Source organism: Gorilla gorilla, chromosome 22 (assembly GCF_029281585.2).
Source record: "Gorilla gorilla gorilla isolate KB3781 chromosome 22, NHGRI_mGorGor1-v2.1_pri, whole genome shotgun sequence".
Taxonomy (NCBI): Eukaryota; Metazoa; Chordata; class Mammalia; order Primates; family Hominidae; genus Gorilla; species Gorilla gorilla.
Window position 1 is genome coordinate 35,151,494 of NC_073246.2, and position 20,093 is coordinate 35,171,586.

General features: G+C 45.1%; 2 protein-coding genes across 9 annotated transcripts in view; both read left to right on the forward strand.

Annotated features, from left to right (window-relative positions):
• Positions 1-8,021, forward strand: part of IFNAR2 (interferon alpha and beta receptor subunit 2) — a 35,584-nt gene extending 27,563 nt beyond the window's left edge. For 3 of the 5 annotated variants that reach the window (XM_055373906.2, XM_031005146.3, XM_055373907.2), the window contains 2 exons: positions 2,976-3,106; positions 5,156-8,021. In XM_055373906.2, the coding sequence (XP_055229881.1) occupies positions 2,976-3,106; positions 5,156-5,866 (842 nt within the window). In that variant the 3' untranslated portion in view covers positions 5,867-8,021. Of the gene's footprint in view, positions 1-2,975; positions 3,107-4,920; positions 5,119-5,155 lie in introns of those variants that run through there. The other 2 variants (XM_055373909.2, XM_063702621.1) reach the window with 1 other exon arrangement.
• The window catches only part of IL10RB (interleukin 10 receptor subunit beta), a 43,139-nt gene continuing 29,312 nt past the window's right edge, over positions 6,267-20,093 (forward strand). For 3 of the 4 annotated variants that reach the window (XM_055373911.2, XM_055373912.2, XM_004062710.5), the window contains exons 1-3: positions 6,267-8,871; positions 10,685-10,808; positions 18,904-19,061. In XM_055373911.2, the coding sequence (XP_055229886.1) occupies positions 8,823-8,871; positions 10,685-10,808; positions 18,904-19,061 (331 nt within the window). In that variant the 5' untranslated portion in view covers positions 6,267-8,822. Of the gene's footprint in view, positions 8,872-10,614; positions 10,809-18,903; positions 19,062-20,093 lie in introns of those variants that run through there. The other variant, XM_019017800.2, reaches the window with a different exon arrangement.

A 20,093-nucleotide genomic window follows, 5' to 3' on the forward strand; every position in this document is an offset into this window, starting at 1 on the left:
ATTTTACAATCCTCTTGTGAGACAGGAAAGTCCCTGATTGGTGTGTTTTATAATCCTCTTGTAAGACAAGAAAGTTCCCTAAGTCCCCACTCCACCCAGGAAGTCCAGCTGGCCTCACCTTTCACTTAGAGAAGGATCAGCTCTGAGAGATATCAGCAGACACGTGCGGCAGCAGTAGTGGGTGTGCACTGACTGGAAAAGGGGACATGGGCAGGCCACCCACAGCATCCACCACAGATAGCCACAGATGGCCTTCCTGAGAAGGTAGCATTTGAATAAAGACCCAAGGGAGATGTGGTAAGCAGAATAATGGCCCCCAAAGATGTCTACATCCTAATCCCAGATATGTGAACAGGCTAACCTCTATGCCAAAGGGGCTTGTGGGTGTGATGAAATTGAAGATCTTGGCCGGGTGCAGTGGCTCATGCCTGTAATTCCAGCACTTTGGGGGGTCGAGCCAGGTGAATCACCTGAGTTCAGGAGTTCGAGTTCAGCCTAGCCAACGTGGTAAAACCCCATCTCTACTAAAAATACAAAAATTAGCCAGGCGTGGTGGCATGCCTCTGGAGTCCCAGCTACTTGGGAGGCTGAGGCAGGAGAATCTCTTGAACCCGGGAGGTGGAGGTTGCAGTGAGCCAAGATGGTACCACTGTACTCCAGCCTGGGCTACAGAGCAAGACTGTGTCTCAACAAAAAGAGAAGCAGGAGACTCAGAGGCAGAGAAGGAGCTCTCACAGCAGCAGCAGAGGTCGCAGAGTGAGGATGAAGGAGGGGGCCATGAGCAAAGGAATGCAAGTGGCCTCTAGAAGCTGGGAAAGGCAAAGAAATGGGTTTTCCCCTAGAGCCTCCATAAGGAGTTCAGTCCTACCAACATCTTGATATTTTTTATCCCAGTGAAACCCATTTTGGATTTCTGATCTCCAGAACTATTAATATAATATATTTATATTGTTTTATGACACTAACTTTGCATCATTTGTTACGGTGGCAATGGGAAACAAACACAAGGTGAGGGAGTGAGTCACGCAGACCTATCAGGGGAAGGAGTTCCATATGCGGGGTTCAGCAAGTGCCAAGTCCCCGAGGCAGGATATGCCTGGCACGGCACAGCAGGAGTGAACTGAACAAGGGAAGAATAGTAACAGTTTGGGTCAGAAAAGATGGAGGAGCCTGAATGACATAGAACTTAGAAGCCGTTGCAAGAGATGGGGGCCCTCAGAGGGTTGTGAGCAGGTTGCTCTCCGTGATCTGACTTGGGATGTAAAGGGAACATCCACCTGCCTTGAAGTGGGAGCCAGGTGACCCCTGGGCTGATTACTGCAGTCACCCAGGGGAGAGGCGGTCTTACTTGTTCCAGAGAGGTAAATACGGGAGGAACTATAAGAGACTGATGTTAGTCATCGCCAGTCTTTTCATAAAGTTCTTTATCTTTTCCATTAAAGATCACTGTGATCAGATATTACCAACCCCGTTGCTCAGTTCAGCCCTCTGCTTGTGAGGTTTCTTATTTTTTGCTTAAAATATCTCCACAGTGAATCCAGAGACAGACAGGTTTGTCCAAGGCCAAATTTTTAAGACACGACCTGGTCTCTCCTTCCCAAGATGGGTTGATCTGGTCCATCTTTCATGGAGAAGATAGTTAACAGCAGTAACATTCAATCACAGCTTCTCCTTTCTGAGTCAGAACATTGATGGGATTCATCTCTTTTCAAATATGAATATTTAAAAATAGCATGCATGTATAATTGTCATGACCCCAAGTGAGATTTGTATTTTTTAGATTATCATCAAGCTGAAAACAAAAATTATAAGTTCTCCTAAAGAATTCTCAGACTCATGAGAATACCCCAAATTGAGGAATATTATCCTAGCATATTAACTACAATTTACACAATTTGGTTTGGACATAAAGTGCTTTGTAGCTGTTATATGCAAGTTGGATGGGTGCATGAGTCACAATCTCTGTATTATGTCGTTCCTTCACCAATGAAATCACTTTGGTTTACAGTACCCCTTTCAAGAATGTAAACGCTATACACGTCAGAATTTTGTATCCTAAAGGCGTGCCTCTGTGGCTAGATCTGATTCTGGAACTGTCATTGATATGACAGTCCAATCCTTCACACTCTCTTGATGGAGGTGAGAGTGGATTCTTGAACCCTGTGCTATCTAACAGTGTTTTTACTGAACTGTCAAGGGTTTTTACTGAACTTCTTTCTATTCATTCCTTAACCTTCTGGAAGACTTAGAGTACATAATCCATTTTGATTTCCTTTTTTCTCCCCTCTATCTATTTTTGCCTGAGGCTGTAGTTCGAGGATTAATACTAATGAAGACCTTTCTGGAAGTGCAAGAGAGCCTTAGTGATATAACTACTGATTTTTCAGTCCGGTCGCACTTCAGGAAAATAACTATGGTCAGTCAAAAAGCTGAAATTTTCCAAAAGGAATTTTGATGAGAAACTAAGGGGAACTGTTAATAGAGCAAGGCAGGTTCTGCAGAGCCCTGACTTGTGGCCCCGGCGTGGCTGAAGTCCAGCCTCAGAATGACCCAGTTGGTTGTTTTCAAGCAAACTTTCCTTCCCCACTTCTTCCTGCCCACAGCGCATGCTAACCAGTGTGGCTACCAAACGTTTGAGATGTGTTTCATGTGACTGAGAGACTGAGCTCTTAATTCTGTTTAATTTTAATCATTTAAATTCAGCCAGCTGCAGCCAGTGGCTACTCCACTGTACAATGCAGTTATAGAACATAAACTGAAGGAAATTTTACTTTTAAAAGCTAAGTCTATTTTATTGTTTAAAAAATGCACACTTAGATTATTCTCCAGTCTGTGGTATTTCTCAATATAAAACTGTTTTTTCAAACCTTTGGTTTCTTGATCATCTTGTAACACCAGGCCAATGTACATTTATTTCCATCTGCAATTGTTTATTGCATTTTTTGAAATAAAGTCATTTAATTTTTCATCAACAGAATCAGCAGAATCTGCCAAAATAGGAGGAATAATTACTGTGTTTTTGATAGCATTGGTCTTGACAAGCACCATAGTGACACTGAAATGGATTGGTTATATATGCTTAAGAAACAGCCTCCCCAAAGTCTTGGTAGGTAGTTTTTTTGTTTTGTTTTGTTTTGTTTCTATCTTCGTTTTTTATTTTAACTTAAGAATTTGTATTTATATAAATATTTTCACAGAAGAAAATCTCATTTTCTATAAACACCAAAATGCTTTCTCTCTCTGAGTTCTTTTCCATATCTATAAATATATATTTTGCAGGGTTTTTGTTTTGTTTTTGTTTTTATTATACTTTTAAGTTTTAGGGTACATGTGCACAATGTGCAGGTTAGTTACATATATATACATGTGCAGTTGTAAGTGTATCTGTGCATTTTATGTTTTCTTTCCTTTTTTTTTTTTTTTTTGAGACAGAGTCTCACTCTGTCACCCAGGCTGGAGTACAGTGTCGTGATCTCAGCTGACTGTAACCTCTGCCTCCTAGGCTCAAGCAATTCTCGTGCCTCAGCCTCTCAAGTAGCTGGGACTACAGGCGTGTGCTGCCACACCTGGCTAATTTTTGCATTTTTAGTAGAGATGGGGTTTTGCTATGTTGGCCAGGCTGGTCTTGAACTCCTGACTTCAAGTGATCCACCCGCCTTGGCCTCCCAAAGTCCTGGGATTACAGGTGTGAGCCACTGCACTCAGCAATGTTTTGTTTTGTTTTGTTTTTATACTTCATCACATAATTTATAATGATCAGGTAGAATTTCATTATTATTAACATACCATTTTTCATTTAACCATTTCTCAGCTATAGGGCATTTGGATTTCTTTTCCTTTTCTTTCTTTTCTTTGGTCATGATGAATAGTACAATAAACATTTTTATATGGATCGTCTTTTTATTTTGGATTATGTCAGTGGAACATATACACAAAGTGGATTTATCCTATAAAAAGATTTAAAAAGGGCTAGGCACAGTGGCTCACGCCTGTAATCTCAGCACTTTGGGAGGCTGAGGCGGGTGGATCATTTGAGCCCAGGAGTTTGAGACCAGCCTGGGCAATATAAGGAAACCTTGTCTTAAAGAAAATAAAAATAAATTAGCCAGGCATGGTGGCACATGCCTGTGGTCTCAGCTACTCAGGAGGATGTGGTGAGAGGATTGCTTGAGCCCAGGAGGTGGAGGCTGCAGTGAGCTGTGATTGCGCCACTGCACTCCAGCCTCGGTTACAGAGTGAGACCCTAGCTCTAAATATATATAAATATCTTAAAAATATAAAGAAGCAGCCAAAGGAGAGGAAGTTAAGAGGAGTAAGTCAGAACATAGTCTATGTGGCCAGCAGCCTGCCTGGTTTGAAAGGCAGCTGCTCCCACTCACTAGTCACAAACTTTGAGCAAGTTTCTTAACTTCTGCACCTCATTTTCTCATCTGTAAAGTGGGCATAAGAATAGTAAGCCTGGCCAGGCGCGGTGGCCACGCCTATAAACCCAGCACTTTGGGAGGCCAAGGCAGGTAGATCACGAGGTCGGGAGTTCAAGACCAGCCTGGCCAACGTGGTGAAACCCCTTCTCTACTAAAAATACAAAAATTTGCCTGGCATAGTGGCAGGTGCCTGTAATCCCAGCTACTCAGGAGGCTGAGGCAGAGAATTGCTTGAACCTGGGAGGTGGAGGTTGCAGTGAGCCAAGACCACGCTACTGCACTCTAGCCTGGGCAACAGAGCGAGACTCCGTCTCAAAAAAAAAAAAGAATAGTAAGCATACCTCATAGAGCAGTTGCAAGGGAAAGGTAAATTATATATAAAGCACCAAGAGTCATGCCCAGCATATAGTAAGCATGGTGTAACTGTTAGCTGTTATCATTATCAACTGCATCATCATTCAGTCAATCTCATTAAGTTTATTTTTTATTTTTTTAGAGGCAAGGTCTCGCTAAGGGCTGGAGTGCAGTGGCTATTCACAGGCGCAGTCATAATGTACTACAGTCTGAAACTCCTGAGCTCAAACAGTCGTCCTGCCTAAGCTTCCCCAGTAGCTGGGATTACAAGCGTGCATCCCTGTGCCCCAGTGATTAAGTTTTATTATGTAGAAAATAAAGAGCAAACAGTTACAGCTGATATGGACTCTTTCTGTCTCTTTTTTTTTTTTTTTAAGAATTTTCATAACTTTTTAGCCTGGCCATTTCCTAACCTGCCACCGTTGGAAGCCATGGATATGGTGGAGGTCATTTACATCAACAGAAAGAAGAAAGTGTGGGATTATAATTATGATGATGAAAGTGATAGCGATACTGAGGCAGCGCCCAGGACAAGTGGCGGTGGCTATACCATGCATGGACTGACTGTCAGGCCTCTGGGTCAGGCCTCTGCCACCTCTACAGAATCCCAATTTACAGACCCGGAGTCCGAGGAGGAGCCTGACCTGCCTGAGGTTGATGTGGAGCTCCCCACGATGCCAAAGGACAGCCCTCAGCAGTTGGAACTCTTGAGTAGGCCCTGTGAGAGGAGAAAGAGTCCGCTCCAGGACCCTTTTCCCGAAGAGGACTACAGCTCCCCGGAGGGGTCTGGGGGCAGAATTACCTTCAATGTGGATTTAAACTCTGTGTTTTTGAGAGTTCTTGATGACGAGGACAGTGACGACTTAGAAGAAGCCCCTCTGATGCTGTCGTCTCATCTGGAAGAGATGGTTGACCCAGAGGATCCTGATAATGTGCAATCAAACCATTGGCTGGCCAGCGGGGAAGGGACACAGCCAACCTTTCCCAGCCCCTCTTCAGAGGGCCTGTGGTCCGAAGATGCTCCATCTGATCAAAGTGACACTTCTGAGTCAGATGTTGACCTTGGGGATGGTTATATAATGAGATGACTCCAAAACCATTGAATGAACTTGGACAGACAAGCACCTGCAGGGTTCTCTGTCCCTGCATCCTAACTTGCTGCCTTATCGTCTGCAGGTGTTCTCCAAGGGAAGGAGGAGGAAACTGTAGAGTGTTCCGTTCTTCCAGGTGACATCACCTATGCACATTCCCAGTATGGGGACCATAGTATTATTCAGTGCATTGTTTACATATTCAAAGTGATGCACTTTGAAGGAAGCACGTGTGCACCTTTCCTTTACACTAATGCACTTAGGATGTTTCTGCATCACGTTTACCAGGGAGCAGGGTTCCCCACGGTTTCAGAGGTGGTCCAGGACCCTATGATACTTCTTTTCTTTCTTTTTTTTTTTTTTTTTTTTTTTTTGAGACAGAGTCCGTTCTGTTGCCCAAGCTGGAGCGCAATGGTGTGATCTTGGCTCACTGCAACATCCGCCTCCCAGGTTCAAGTGATTCTCCTGCCTCAGCCTCCCTCGCAAGTAGCTGGGATTACAGGCGCCTGCCACCATGCCCAGCAAATTTTTGTATTTTTAGTAGAGACGGGATTTTACCATGTTGGCCAGGCTGGTCTCAAACTCCTGACCTCAAGTGATCTGCCCTCCTCAGCCTCGTAAAGTGCTGGGATTACAGGGGTGAGCCGCTGTGCCCGGCTGGCCCTGTGATACTTCTGTGAAATAAATTGGGCCAGGGTGGGAGCAGGGAAAGAAAAGGAAAATAGTAGCAAGAGCTGCAAAGCAGGCAGGAAGGGAGGAGGAGAGCCAGGTGAGCAGTGGAGACAAGGGGGGCCCTGCACAAGGAAACAGGGAAGAGCCATCGAAGTTTCAGTCGGTGAGTCTTGGGCACCTCACCCATGTCACATCCTGTCTCCTGCAATTGGAATTCCACCTTGTCCAGCCCTTCCCAGTTAAAGTGGGGAAGACAGATTCTAGGATCATGTGTGTGACTAATACAGAAAGGAAACATGGCGTCAGGGAGAGGGATAAAACCTGAGTGCCATATTTTAAGTTAAAAAAAAAAAAAGCAAACACAAAGATGCTTCAAGATCTTCAGGAGAAGCATGGTATACAAGTTTCAGGGACCCTATTTGACAATTTTCAGAGTGCTCTCTATGCTGATTCCGAGTCAAGTGTGTCAGCTGTGATTACAGTGCCTGTGGATCTAGGCCGGGTTGGGGGGTGTGGGCGGGGGAAGGGAAGTCTGACCCGGAGCAATTGCTCCTGCTGGTAACCCCAGCACTTTGGGAGGCCTAAGCAGGCGTATTGCTTGAGGCCAGTAATTCAAGACCAGCCTGGGCAACATGGCAAGTCTGTCTCTACAAAACAAAATTAGAAAAATTAACTGGGTGTAGTGGCATGTGCCTGTTGTCCCAGCTACTTGGGAGGCTGAGGTGGGAGAATGGCTTGAGCCCAGGAAGCGGAGGTTGCAGTGAGCCAAGATCATGTCACTGCACTTCAGCCTGGGTGACAGAACCAGACCCTGTCTTTAAAAAGGGGGTTGGTGGGGGGAGGTTCTAGAATGTCATGTAGCAACCAGTTTAAGGACTGGGACTCAGGGATCCAACTCCCACAGTTTCCCTGTGTGACCCTAGGCATTTGACTTAGCCTTTCTGAGCCTCAGGTTTTTTGTTTCTGAAATAAAAGGATTGGACTAGGTAATCTCCAAGATCCTAGGAACCCAGGAGAAAGATGAGAAAATGTACAAGAATGAACACTCAGGTGGAAATGCTGCAATCCTGAGAAGCCCCCAGGATGAATGAAAGGCACAGGACCCTCTTACCCCTTACCCCTCCCCCCTCAAGAGCTGGTTTCTCAAACCTTTCTCTTAGGCCCCTTCAAAGGGGGAAAACTAAAAATTATACAAGTTATAGTTCAAGGACTTTAAATAGATTATATGATTGCTCAAAAGGATGGGGCTGTGAGGAGGGAACACCTTATTTAATCTAATGAAATTCCATAGGAAAGAGACCTTTTGTATATGGAATCAATTTATCTGCCTTCTCAGTGCATCTGTCATATTCTGAAAGATTCTGGGTTGAGCTTTTGGGATAACCTCTATGGCTGTGTGTGTGTGTGTATATTTTTTAACATTTTGTATAATGATTGGAGGTTGGTAAAAAGTAACACAACAGTACTTTTTTAATACAAACTTGGTGTGGTCTTGAGTTGTCTTCCATTGGAGAGCGTACGTGTGCCACAGATTGGTGCACCTGCCGGCATTTCTAGGATTGCACCAACTCCCTCTAGCTCTTCTTGGTGGCCTGCAGGGGCTTAGGGCGCATTCACTTCCCTCTGCTTGACTTTACGTGATGTTCTAGCGTCAGACATCAGGCGATGCTGTGCATTACCCAAGACACTGGACAGCTCTGGAGTTTCCCGTCTAACCACTAATCAAGTTAAAAAGAGGAAATTAACGCTTTCTTAGTAGTCTCTGAAAGAAACTAGTTATTTGCGTAAAGATGACTTGGTTTTGTGTTGTTTATCCCTGGGGAGAAGGGTAAAGAAGACCCTCAAACTGGATTTGCTGCTGAAGTGCTTTTAACTCACCTGTGCGGAGAGCGGACTTCAAGAGAGGGCGTGCCGGTGCTCCGGACAAAACCTGGGGAATACTGAAAGCCACTACCACCACCGTCATTTCAGCATCCAGATCTCAGTCCTGGGTTGGTGTTGTAGGGCATTTATTTATTTGACTTGACGGCGCCTTTCAAAGCTTGCAAGGATCCCTTCGTCTTCCTCGTGTGCATCTGCCAAGCCTGTGCCCCGCGCCTCGCGGGCGGACCCGGGCTGGTGGGCGGGGCCTGCAGCGGGGTGGGAGCCCGGTCGCCCAGCCCCTCCCCACCCCGCCCCGCCCATCTCCGCTGGTTCCCGGAAGCCACCGCGGACAAGCTCTCCCGGGCGCGGGCGGGGGTCGTGTGCTTGGAGGAAGCCGCGGAACCCCCAGCGTCCGTCCATGGCGTGGAGCCTTGGGAGCTGGCTGGGTAGCTGCCTGCTGGTGTCAGGTGAGGGGTCCGCGGGGAGGGGTCGCGCTTGGGAACCGGGAGGCCCCGCGGTATGCCGCCCCTGATCCCATCCCTGGGCGCCCTGCAAGTGCAAACGCCACGGCCGGCTGCTGAGACGCAACTAGGCTGCTGCTGCCGTCGATTCTGTAACAGGAGAAAGCCCCATCCGCGCCCGGATTACAGACCGTCTGGGCCCTAAACTCAGGGGGAGACTCCCGGCGTCTTTTGACTCCCTGTCCTGCAGCTCTCTGCTGGCGGGCGTCTAAATAAAGTAGCTTCCCCAAAAGACCCAAGATCCCACCGTGGCTGTCATCTGACCCTTCTGGAGACTATCAGTTCAAGTGGAGGCCCCCACCAGTCCCCGAGTGCCCTGACAGCCCTCCCTGACCCCAAGTCTGCCCCCTCAGTGCCAGCCCTCCCTACAGATGTGCCTCCACCCGCTGCACCTCCCCTCCTTCCGGTTCAGGCCCGAGCACCCTGAAATCTGGATTCTGTCCCCCAGCGCCCCAGCTCCATGGCTTCTAAACCTAAATCCGTTGAAACCTTTTCTGTCCTCTAAATTGACTGCCTAGGTTCCAATAACACCATGGTCACCTCCTTCCTTTCTCATGAACTCTTCTTCCCTGGCCTTCCGGGATACCCCTCCGGTTTCCCGCCCTGTCAGGCTGTCTCTGCTTGGGACCCTCCTGCTCTGTCAGGTTTCTGTGTATAATTGTGATGCCCAAGGCCTTTTCTCTCCTTCCCTGGCACTGTTCCTTTGGGGGATTTCAGCCAAACCCTGGCATTAAACACGGGCTATAGGCCCATGACTCGCACATTTATATCTCTCTTGGTACCAGTTGGGTGATGGGTGGTGGTTTATTATAGTCTTCTACTTTTCTACTTGCATGTAGGTTTCAAATTTTCTTTTCTTTCTTTCTTCTTCCTTTTTTTTTTTTTTTTTTTTTTGAGACAGCGTTTTGCTCTGTTGCTGTGGCCCAGGCTGGAGTGCAGTGGCTTGATCTTGCCTCACTGCCACCTCCGCCTCCCGGGTTCAAGTGATTTTCCTCCCTTAGCCTTCCGAGTAGCTGGAATTACAGGTGTGTGCCACTACGCCTGGCTAATTTTTGTATTTTTATTGGAGATGGGGTTTCGCCATGTTGGCCAGGCTGGTCTTGAACTCCTGACCTCAGGTGATTCACCTTCCTCGGCCTCCCAAAGAGCTGGGATTACAGGCGCGAGCCACCATGCCTGGCCAGGTTTCGAATTTTCTATTAAAAGGTTTGAAAATAATTTCTGTCTCTAGCCCACATCTGTTCTTGGTGTGACCTCTGGGCTCATTCATCTGGCTGTCTCCCTGACATTCCTACTTCAGCCTCTCTCCAGCATCTCCAACCTAATGCAGCTCAAATGGGACTCGTGAGTTCCCCAGCTGAGCTCCAATCGGGCACCAGCTGCTTAAGCCCAAAATGGACACTGACCTCAGCTTTTATGCATCAAATGTATCAGGAAGTCTCCAGTTTGTTTTTACGTCTGGAAATATATCTGAAATCCATGTGCCCACCCTACCCCCTCGTAGCTTTCTGCCACCACACAAATCCAAGGCTCCTTTGTCTGTCCCCATTTTACTCCTGCCCCTCCAGAAATTTCTCCTCACGGCTGCTCAAAGAAAATCTAGACTCCTCAGCACAGCCAACCTGTCTCTCCCTCCCTCACCCACGTGGCCTTTGAAGACATGGAGCCATAGAGGAGAACCAAGTGCTGAATGTGGGCTTTTTCATGGGCATCTGTTTTGAGGAAAAAGGTTGTAAATGTTTTTGTCTTATTTTCATAGCATTGGGAATGGTACCACCTCCCGAAAATGTCAGAATGAATTCTGTTAATTTCAAGAACATTCTACAGTGGGAGTCACCTGCTTTTGCCAAAGGGAACCTGACTTTCACAGCTCAGTACCTAAGGTGGGTCTGGCCTCACTATTGGCAGGAACGCACTGGAGGAGCCAGCCCTGGGCTGGTCACTGGGTTGGGCCACAGGAGGAAGGGAGTCTGACTATGGTCACCGTGTGACTGTGACAACCCTCAGGGAGCCTCCCTGCCAGCCTTTTTCTGTCTGGGAAATTCTCATGGCCACCTTTTCTCTTTTAGGTTTTCTAGTTGTGATGGTTGACGATTTGACTGTTAATCACAGGGCTGCTGGCAGATACAGACATTTTATCATGCGTATGTAGATATAATCAGCCATAGTGGTAACCTCATGCTGTGCCCATCCCAGCTTGTTTGTCACAGTTGATATATTTTAAAAGAAAAATACCACTGCTGTCATCTCTAGGTATGAGTAGTATTGCTGGAAGTCAACAATGTTGAGTGGATGCTACCCAAGAAACTGAGATATGCAAAGCGGTCAGGAAGCCCCTTGCTACGATATATCACCTGTTCCCCTCCAATGGATTATAACATCATGCCCCAGTGCCATGCGCGATGCACATAATTTGCATAATGAGTGCTCAGTTTCTCCGTGGTTCCATCCTGAAATTAAAAGTAAGACAGCTACTGACTGTTAAAAGCCCCATTCTCTGACAACAGCAGGGGCTGTGAAGGAAGAGTGAGTGTCACCCTAGACGGTCATCTCAGCAGTGATCTGAACGCCCTCTACCTCTCCTGCCTGTCAGTGTTTCCCTATGCCTGGTGAAGGAAGTCAGTGCCAGCACTCCCTTGGCAGCCTGCCACCATACGCCACATGCTGGACTGCAGGTGACACACCTTTAGGCCAGGCGCAAACAGCAGCAGGAGGCCCAAGGCTGACAAGCCAACACACCTGCTTTCTATGTGACTCAGAAACATACGAAGATAGACAAGTCCTTCAGTGAGGCAGGAGGAAATTTGTTCCCAGATCCAGCTGTCATTTCACAAAAATCCCCAAGGCCTGCTACATCAGAGAAGAAGTAGAAAGATGAATAAGATAGTCCTCGTCTGTGCATTGCTGGCTTTTGTTTTTTAACTTTTAGTTCAAAATAATTCCAGACTAACAGAACATTTCAAAATTTTAAGTAGAATACAAAGAATTTCCAGATAGCCTACAATCAGATTCACCAATTTTTTTTTTTTTTTTTATGAGACGGAGTCTCGATCTGTCACCCAGGCTGGAGTACAGTGGCGCCATCTCGGCTCACTGCAACCTCTGCCTCTCGGGTTCACACCATTCTCCTGCCTCAGCCTCCCGAGTAGATGGGACTACAGGCTCCCACCACCATGCCCAGCTAATTTTTTGTATTTTTAGTAGAGATGGGGTTTCACCGTGTTAGCCAGGATGGTCACTATCTCCTGACCTCATGATCCACCCACCTCGGCTTCCCGAAGTGCTGGGATTACAGGCGTGAGCCACCACGCCCGGCCCAGGTTCACCAATTTTTAATGTTGGTCACATTCTCTCCCTTCCTCTCTCTCTCTCATGCCCTTTGTGCTGTAATATTTCACTGTGTATTTCACAAGAACAAGGATAATCTCTTACATCACATAGTACAGTGAGAAGCTCAGGAACTTTTACATTCATAAAATACTTGTATCTAATTTACAGTCCATAGTCCAGTACTGTCAGCTGTCCCAAGGATTGAAGGAGGGCATATTCTATAATTAATTTTTTTCCTGATGTGCATTTTCTAGTACTGATTGGCTTTATCATTTGCTTTCTGTGCTTTCTCTACTCAGTCTGAATAGCCACAGAGATTTTACTGTGGAAAATTAAATTTCTTCTCTGTCTGTCTGTCTCCCTGTAGTTTGTTTTTCTTGTTCTGTGCTGTGCTTTTGGGTTTATTTGTTTGTTTTTCTTTTTTTTTTTTTTGAGACGGAGTCTCGCTCTGTTGCCCAGGCTGGAGTGCAGTGGCGCAATCTCAGCTCACTGCAACCTCCGCCTCCCGGGTTCACGCCATTCTCCTGCCTCAGCCTCCTGAGTAGCTGGGACTACAGGCGCCCGCCACCACGCCCAGCTAATTTTTTGTATTTTTTAGTAGAGACACTGTTTCACCGTGTTACCCAGAATGGTCTTGATCTCCTGACCTCGTGATCCACCCGCCTTGGCTTCCCAAAGTGCTGGGATTACAGGCGTGAGCCACCACGCCCAGCCTTTTTTTTTTTTTTCTTTGAGACAGGGTCTCACTCTGTCACCAAGGCTGGAGTGCAGTGGTACGACCTCTGCTCACTGCAGCCTCCACCTCCTGGGTTCAAGTGATTCTCCTGCCTCAGCCTCCTGAGTAGCTGGGACTACAAGCGCATGCCACTGTGCCCAACTGATTTTTGTACTTCTAGCAGAGATGGGGTTTCACCATGTTGGCCGAGCTGGTCTTGAACTCCTGGCCTCAAGTGATCCACCTGCCTCAGTCTCCCAAAGAGCTGAGATTACAGGCGTGAGCTACCACACCCAGCCCATGCCATGCTTTTTTGCCATTATAGTCGAGGCACTTGGCTTTGCATGTTTATCTTTTATGTTAGCGATCCCAATGACTTCATGAAATGACTTCATGAGGGTATCCACACCTGGGTTCCAGGTCTCCCCCGCGTGGAACTACAGAGTGAGTATGGCATGTGCTGGAGAAAACAAAATATGTGCTGGCCGTGTCCTTGGGGAAGATATTTGATCCCTAAAGATGTGATTGCCTCATGTGGCTCTACAAAAGAGTTGTTTAGAGTTTAGCATGAGCAATTGCACAGCACAAACTCTCTGTTGTTTGCGTGCATTGGGGCAGGGCGTCCAGGGCAGGGGGCACTTCAGAGGATGTACTGGTGATTTTAATATAAAAACATCCAAAACAATTAGATGTAAATATGAGGAATGGGTCATATTACCTATTTAATGCGGGGAGAAGTATTTGTACATGCAATAAAAATAACCTAGTGAAGGCCAGGCACGGTGGCTCATGCCCGTAATCCCAGCACTTTGGGAGGCCGAGGTGGGTGGATCACCTGAGATCAGGAGTTCGAGACCAGCCTTACCAACATGGCAAAACCCCATCTTTACTAAAAATACAAAATTAGCCGGGCATGGTGGTGCATACCTGTAGTCCCAGCTACTCAGAAGGCTGAGGCAGGAGAATCACTTGAACCCAGGAGGCAGAGGTTGCAGCAAGCCGAGATTGTACCATTGCACTCCAGCCTGGGTGACAGAGTGAGACTCCATCTCAAAAAAAAAAAAAAAAAAAAAAAAAAATCTAGTGAAAAGAAGTTATTGCAAAACAACTTTTGAAATACTGCACATGCTGGATAATTGATGCATTAGTTTAAAAGAAGGAAATGGGCCAGTAATCCCAGTACTTTGGGGGGGGCCAAGGTAGGATAATCATTTGAGGCCAGGAGTTCAAGACCAGCCTGGGCAACATAGCAGCCCCTTGTCTCTACAATTTTTTTTTTTAATTAGCTGGACTTGAGTTGGAAAGAAGGAAGGCGGAAGGGAAGAAAGAAGGTAGGGAGGAAAAAAAATATGGCCACATGTGAGAAAACCCCCTTAATGAAATGACCTCTGGATTTTCCAAATGATGGGATGTTAAGCAGCCGTGAAGAAATGGTTGATTGACAAATATTTGTGGTATATTAAGTGAAAAAATAGCATGATCCCAATGATCTCTATCTACTTTTTGCAAGGGATTTTTCTAGGTATCACTAAGAATGCTGTGAGATGTGATGTGCTACCTTAGACTATGAAATCAAACAGATCTGAGTTCAGTTGGGCAGATTTCTTAGGCTCTCCACGCCTGACCCCTGTGTACTTAATAAATGTTGGCTGTTGTTATTTTTATCACCATCACTTTCATCATCACTTCTGGGAGCAACCAAATTGGTTTTGGCACCAGAAGATGCCTTGGGGGACCAATCAGATAGCTCCTCACTTTTTTATTTTATTTTATAAATTTTTAAATTAAATTAAATTAAATTTTTTGAGACAGTCTCACTCTGTTGCCCAGGCTGGAGTGCAGTGGTGCAATCACGTCTCACTGCAGCCTCCACCTCCCAGGCTCAAGCGAGCTTCCCTCCTTAGCCTACTGAGTAGCTGGGACTACAGGCGCATGCCACCATACCCAAATAATTTTTTTATTTTTTATAGAGACAAGGACTCACCACGTTGTCCAGGCTGTTCTCAAACTCCTGGGCTCAAGTGATCCTCTGCCTCGGCCTCCCAGAGTGCTGGGATTATAGGCGTGAGCCACTGAGCCGGGACAGCTCCTCACTTTTTGCAAGATGAGAGCCTGGGCTTCCTTTGATCACGTGGAGCCAATTACACCTCCTTGGCTGTTGCGAGCTTAGATTCAGGAGATTGTATTTCCCTAGCATCCAACAGGCATGTCCAAATGTCATCTCTTTTCTTCCACTTCACTTTCTGTCATGTTCCCTTTAGTGGTTGCTGTTGGGGCTGGTGTTCTGACTGAGACTGATGAATTGTTTTATAATTTTTCCAGAGTAATTGCAATGATAGTCATTTATAGGACAGGACAGTCACGGGTCACTTAACAACTGGGGTACACTCTGAGAAATGCATCATTAGACAGTTTTGCTGTGTGAACGTCATACATTGTACTTGCACAAACCTAGATGGTGTAGCCTCGTATACACCTAGGCTATGTGGTTTAGCCTATTGCCCCAGGCTGTAAACCTGTACAGCATGTTACTGTACTGAGTGCTGTAGGCAGTCGTAACACAATGGTATTTGTATACAGGCATATCACAGAGATAAGGCAGTTTTGGTTCCAGACTAACACAATAAAGCTAAAACCATAATAGAGTGAGTCACATGAATTTTTTTGTTTCCCGGTGCATCTAAAAATTACGTTTATACTGTAGTCCATTAAGTGTGCGATAGCATTATGTCTAAAAAAATGTGCACAGCTTAATTTTAAAATACTTACTTGCTGAAAAATGCTAGCAATCATCAGAGCCTTCAGCAAGTCATAATCCTTTTGCTCGTGGAGCATCTTGCCTTGATATGGATGGCTGCTGACTGATCAGGGTAGTGGTTGCTGAGTTGCAGTGACTGTGACAATTTCTTGAAATAAGATGACAATGAAGTCTGCTGCATCAATTAACTCTTCCTTTCACGACAGATTTCTCTGTAGCATGAGATGCTGTTCGGTAGCATTTTACTCACAGAAGAACTTCTTTCAAAATTGGAATCCTTTCAAACCCTGCTATCAACTAAGTTTATGTAATATTCTAAATCCTTTGTTGTCATTTCAACAATGTTCATAGCATCTTCACCAGGAATAAATTCCATCTCAAGAAACCACTTTCTTTGCTCACTCATTAGAAACAACTCTTCATCTGTTCAACTTTTATCATGAGATTGGAGCAATTCAGTCGCATCTTCGGGTTCCGCTTCTAATTCTAGTTATCTTGCTGTTTTCACCACATCTGCAGTTACTTCCTCCACTGAAGTCTTGAACCCCTTAAAGTAATCTATGAGGGTTGGAATCAGCTTCTTCCAAACCCCTGTTAATGTTATATTTTGACCTCCTCCTATGAATCACCAATGTTCTTAATGGCATTTTGAATGGTGAATCCTTTCTGGGAGGTTTTCAATTTACCTTGCCCAGATCCATCAGAGAAATCACTATCTATGGCAGCTATAACTTTACAAAATATATTTCTTTATTTTATTTTATTTCATTTTATTTTATTTTTTAAGATGGAGTCTCACTCTGTTGCCCAGGCTGAAGTGCAGTGGTATGATCTCAGATCACTGCTGCCTCCACCTCCCAGGTTCAAGTGATTCTCCTGCCTCAGCTTCCCAAGTAGTGACACCACACCAGGCTAATTTTTGTATTTTTTTTTTTTAGTAAAGTCAGGGTTTCACCATGTTGGCCAGGCTGGTCTCGAACTCCTGACCTCAAGTGATTTGCCCCCCTTGGCCTCCCAAAGTGCTCAGATTACAGGCATGAGCCACTGTGCCCAGCTTCAAAATATATTTCTTAAATAATAAGATTTGAAAGTCAAAATAACTCCTTGACCCATGGGCTACAGAATGGATGTTGTGTTAGCAGGCATGAAAACAGCATTAATTTCCTTTTAAATCTCCATCAGAGTTCTTGGGGAACCAGGTACATTGTCAATGAGAGGTAATATTTTGAGAGAAAACTTTTTATCCTGAGCAGTAGGTCTTAATACTGGGCTTAAAATATTCAGTAAACCATGCTGTAAACAGATGTGCCATCCTCCAGGCTTTGTTGTTCCATTTGTGGAGCACAGGCAGAGTAGATTTGGCATAATTCTTAAGAGCTCTCTGATTTTCAAAATGGTAATCCAGTGTTGGCTTCAACTTAAAGTCACCAGCTACATTAGCCCTTAACAAGAGTCAGCCTGTTCTTTGAAGCTTTGAAGCCAGGCATTGACTTCTCCTCTGTAACTATGAAAGTCCTAGATGACATCTTAATAGAAGATTGTTTCATCTACATTAAAAATATGTTGTTTAGAGTATCCACCTTCATCATTTTAGCTAGACTTTAGCTAGATCTTCTGGATAACTTGCTGCAGCTTCTACATCGGCACTTGCTGCTTCACCTTGCACTTTTATATTATGGAGATGGCTTCTGTCCTTAAACCTTATGAACCAATGTCTGCTAACTTCCAACTTTTCTTTTTTTTTTTTTTTTTTTGAGATGGAGTCTCGCTCTGTTGCCCAAGCTGGAATACAGTGACACAATCTCGGCTTATTGCAACCTCTGCCTCCCGGGTTCAAGTGATTCTCCTGCCTCAGCCTCCTGAGTAGCTGAGATTACAGGTGCATGCCACCACGCCCAGCTAATTTTTTTGTATTTTTAGTAGAGATGGGGTTTCACCATGTTGGTCAGGCTGGTCTTGAACTCCTGACCTGATGATCCGCCCACCTCAGCCTCACAAAGTGCTGGGATTACAGGCTTGAGCCACCACACCCAGCCCCAACTTTTCTTCTGCAGTTTCCTCACCTCTTTAAGCCTTCACAGAATTGGAGTGTTAGGGTCTTGCTGTGGATTAGACTTTGGCTTAAGGGAATGGTGTGGCTGGTTTGATCTTCTATCCAGACCACTGAGACTTTCTGCATATTATCAATAAGGCTGTTTTACTTTCTTATTATTAATGTGTTCACTGGAGTAGCACTTTAAATTTCCTTCAACAACTTTTCCTTTGCATTCACAACTTGGCTAACTGTTTGGCCCAAGGGGCCTGTTGTGGCCTGCAATATGCCTTCCTCACTAAGCTTAATCCTTTGCAGCTTTTGGAATAGGGATGCCCGAGGAGAAGGAGAGAGGCAGGAGAGTGGCCAGTGGGTGGAGAAGTCAGAACACTCACAACATCTATTGATTAATTTCACTGTCTTATATAGGTGTGGTTCATGGTACCCCAAAACAATTACAACAGTAACATCAAAGATCACTGATCACGGATCACCATAACACATATAATCATGATGAAAAGTTTTGAAATATTGCGAGAATTACCAAAATGTGACATAAAGACATGAAGTGGGCATGTGCTGTTGGAAAAATGGCACCAATAGACTTGCTCAATGCAGGGTTGCTGCAGACCTTCGATTTGTAAAATGCAATATCTGTGAAGTACAATAAAGCAAATCACAATAAAATGAGGTATGTGTACATCTAAATGTATTTAAACATAGAAAAGGTACAGTAAAAATACAGTATCATTATCTTAGGGCATCAACGTTGTATATGTGGTCTGTCATCTACCGAAATGTCATTATGCAGCACATGACTTTATTGAAAATCATTGTAATATCTTTATTTTGGTAAATTTTTGTAAATCAATGTCTCATAAATCACATGCCCCTGTTTTCAAAAATACGTAATCAAGGAAGCAAGCTTTCTTGGTCAAGTATGCTGAATACTCAACCCCTTGGAGAGGCACGTAGTCATTAAGATGTTCAAGTCTCTGAGAAGTTCTGTTTTGAAGACACGTATTTCTATGTTTAACACAGTTTCCACTCCCGCGCTCCCCCCCCTCCAAATTAAGTACCAGTCAGCCTCAGGGAGACTGAAGCTAGAACTCTCCTGATTGACCTATCTTTTTGATTGTGTAGTTATAGGATATTCCAAGATAAATGCATGAATACTACCTTGACGGAATGTGATTTCTCAAGTCTTTCCAAGTATGGTGACCACACCTTGAGAGTCAGGGCTGAATTTGCAGATGAGCATTCAGACTGGGTAAACATCACCTTCTGTCCTGTGGATGACAGTAAGCCATTTTGTTTTCCCTTTTTTTGTAATGTCATCATCTTGCCTTGTTTTTTTCCACATTGGTTGGTCCATCAACAAGAATTCTTTGAGGGCCCACAAATGGATGGCCTTGCACAAGGAGCTTAAGGAATATAATAAAGAGAGTTGTATCCCTAAAGAATTCATGGGAGAGACAGAAAAAGATAGGCATATCATCAATGCAACAATTAAATATAAATCTAACCCCTTCAGTGCCTCAAGGATGTGACTATGTTGGGGCCCGTGCTGTTGAGGAGAAGTTCTGGAAGGATTCTTGTGGTGGATTTTCTGGGAGAAAGTCAGTATGGAATTATGACTTAAACAAAGAAATATAACGTGATAGGCAAAAGAACGAAGGCAGGTGTAGAGATGGAAAATCTGATGCAGACAGCCGGCTTGCCCAGAGTGAAGGACAGAGGGAGGGAGGGATAGGGCTGATGGCAGGTGGGTTGGGTCAGACTGGTTGGTCAGCATCAAAAATTGTTCCCAGGTTAGGCGGAGATTGCAGTGAGCCAAGATCACGCCACTGTACTCCAGCCTGGGCAATAGAGTGAGACTTGGTCTCAAAAAATATATATATATATTGTTTCCAGGTTAGATTTGGAGGGTCATGGTGACCACCAGAGTCCCCTAAATATGAGATGAGCATATTTAGAATATCAGGAATTGAAAACTAATTGAACCATATATTAGCAATTGAGAGAGTAAAGAAGATTAGAGGTTAAAAGAACCTGATTCACAAAATTCACATACAGCCCTTCAAAACTCACATAGAGAAAAGCACTAAAAGAATTGTCTCTGGCTAGGCATGGTGGCTCACGTCTATGATCCCAACACTTTTGGAGGCTGAGGTGGTGGATCACTTGAGCCCAGGAATTTTCTTTTTTTCTTTCTTTCTTTTTTTTTTTTTTGAGACAAAGTCTCACTCTGACACCCAGGCTGAAGTGCAGTGGCGCGATCTCAGATCACTGCAAACTGCCTCCAGGGTTCAAATGATTCTTGTGCCTCAGCC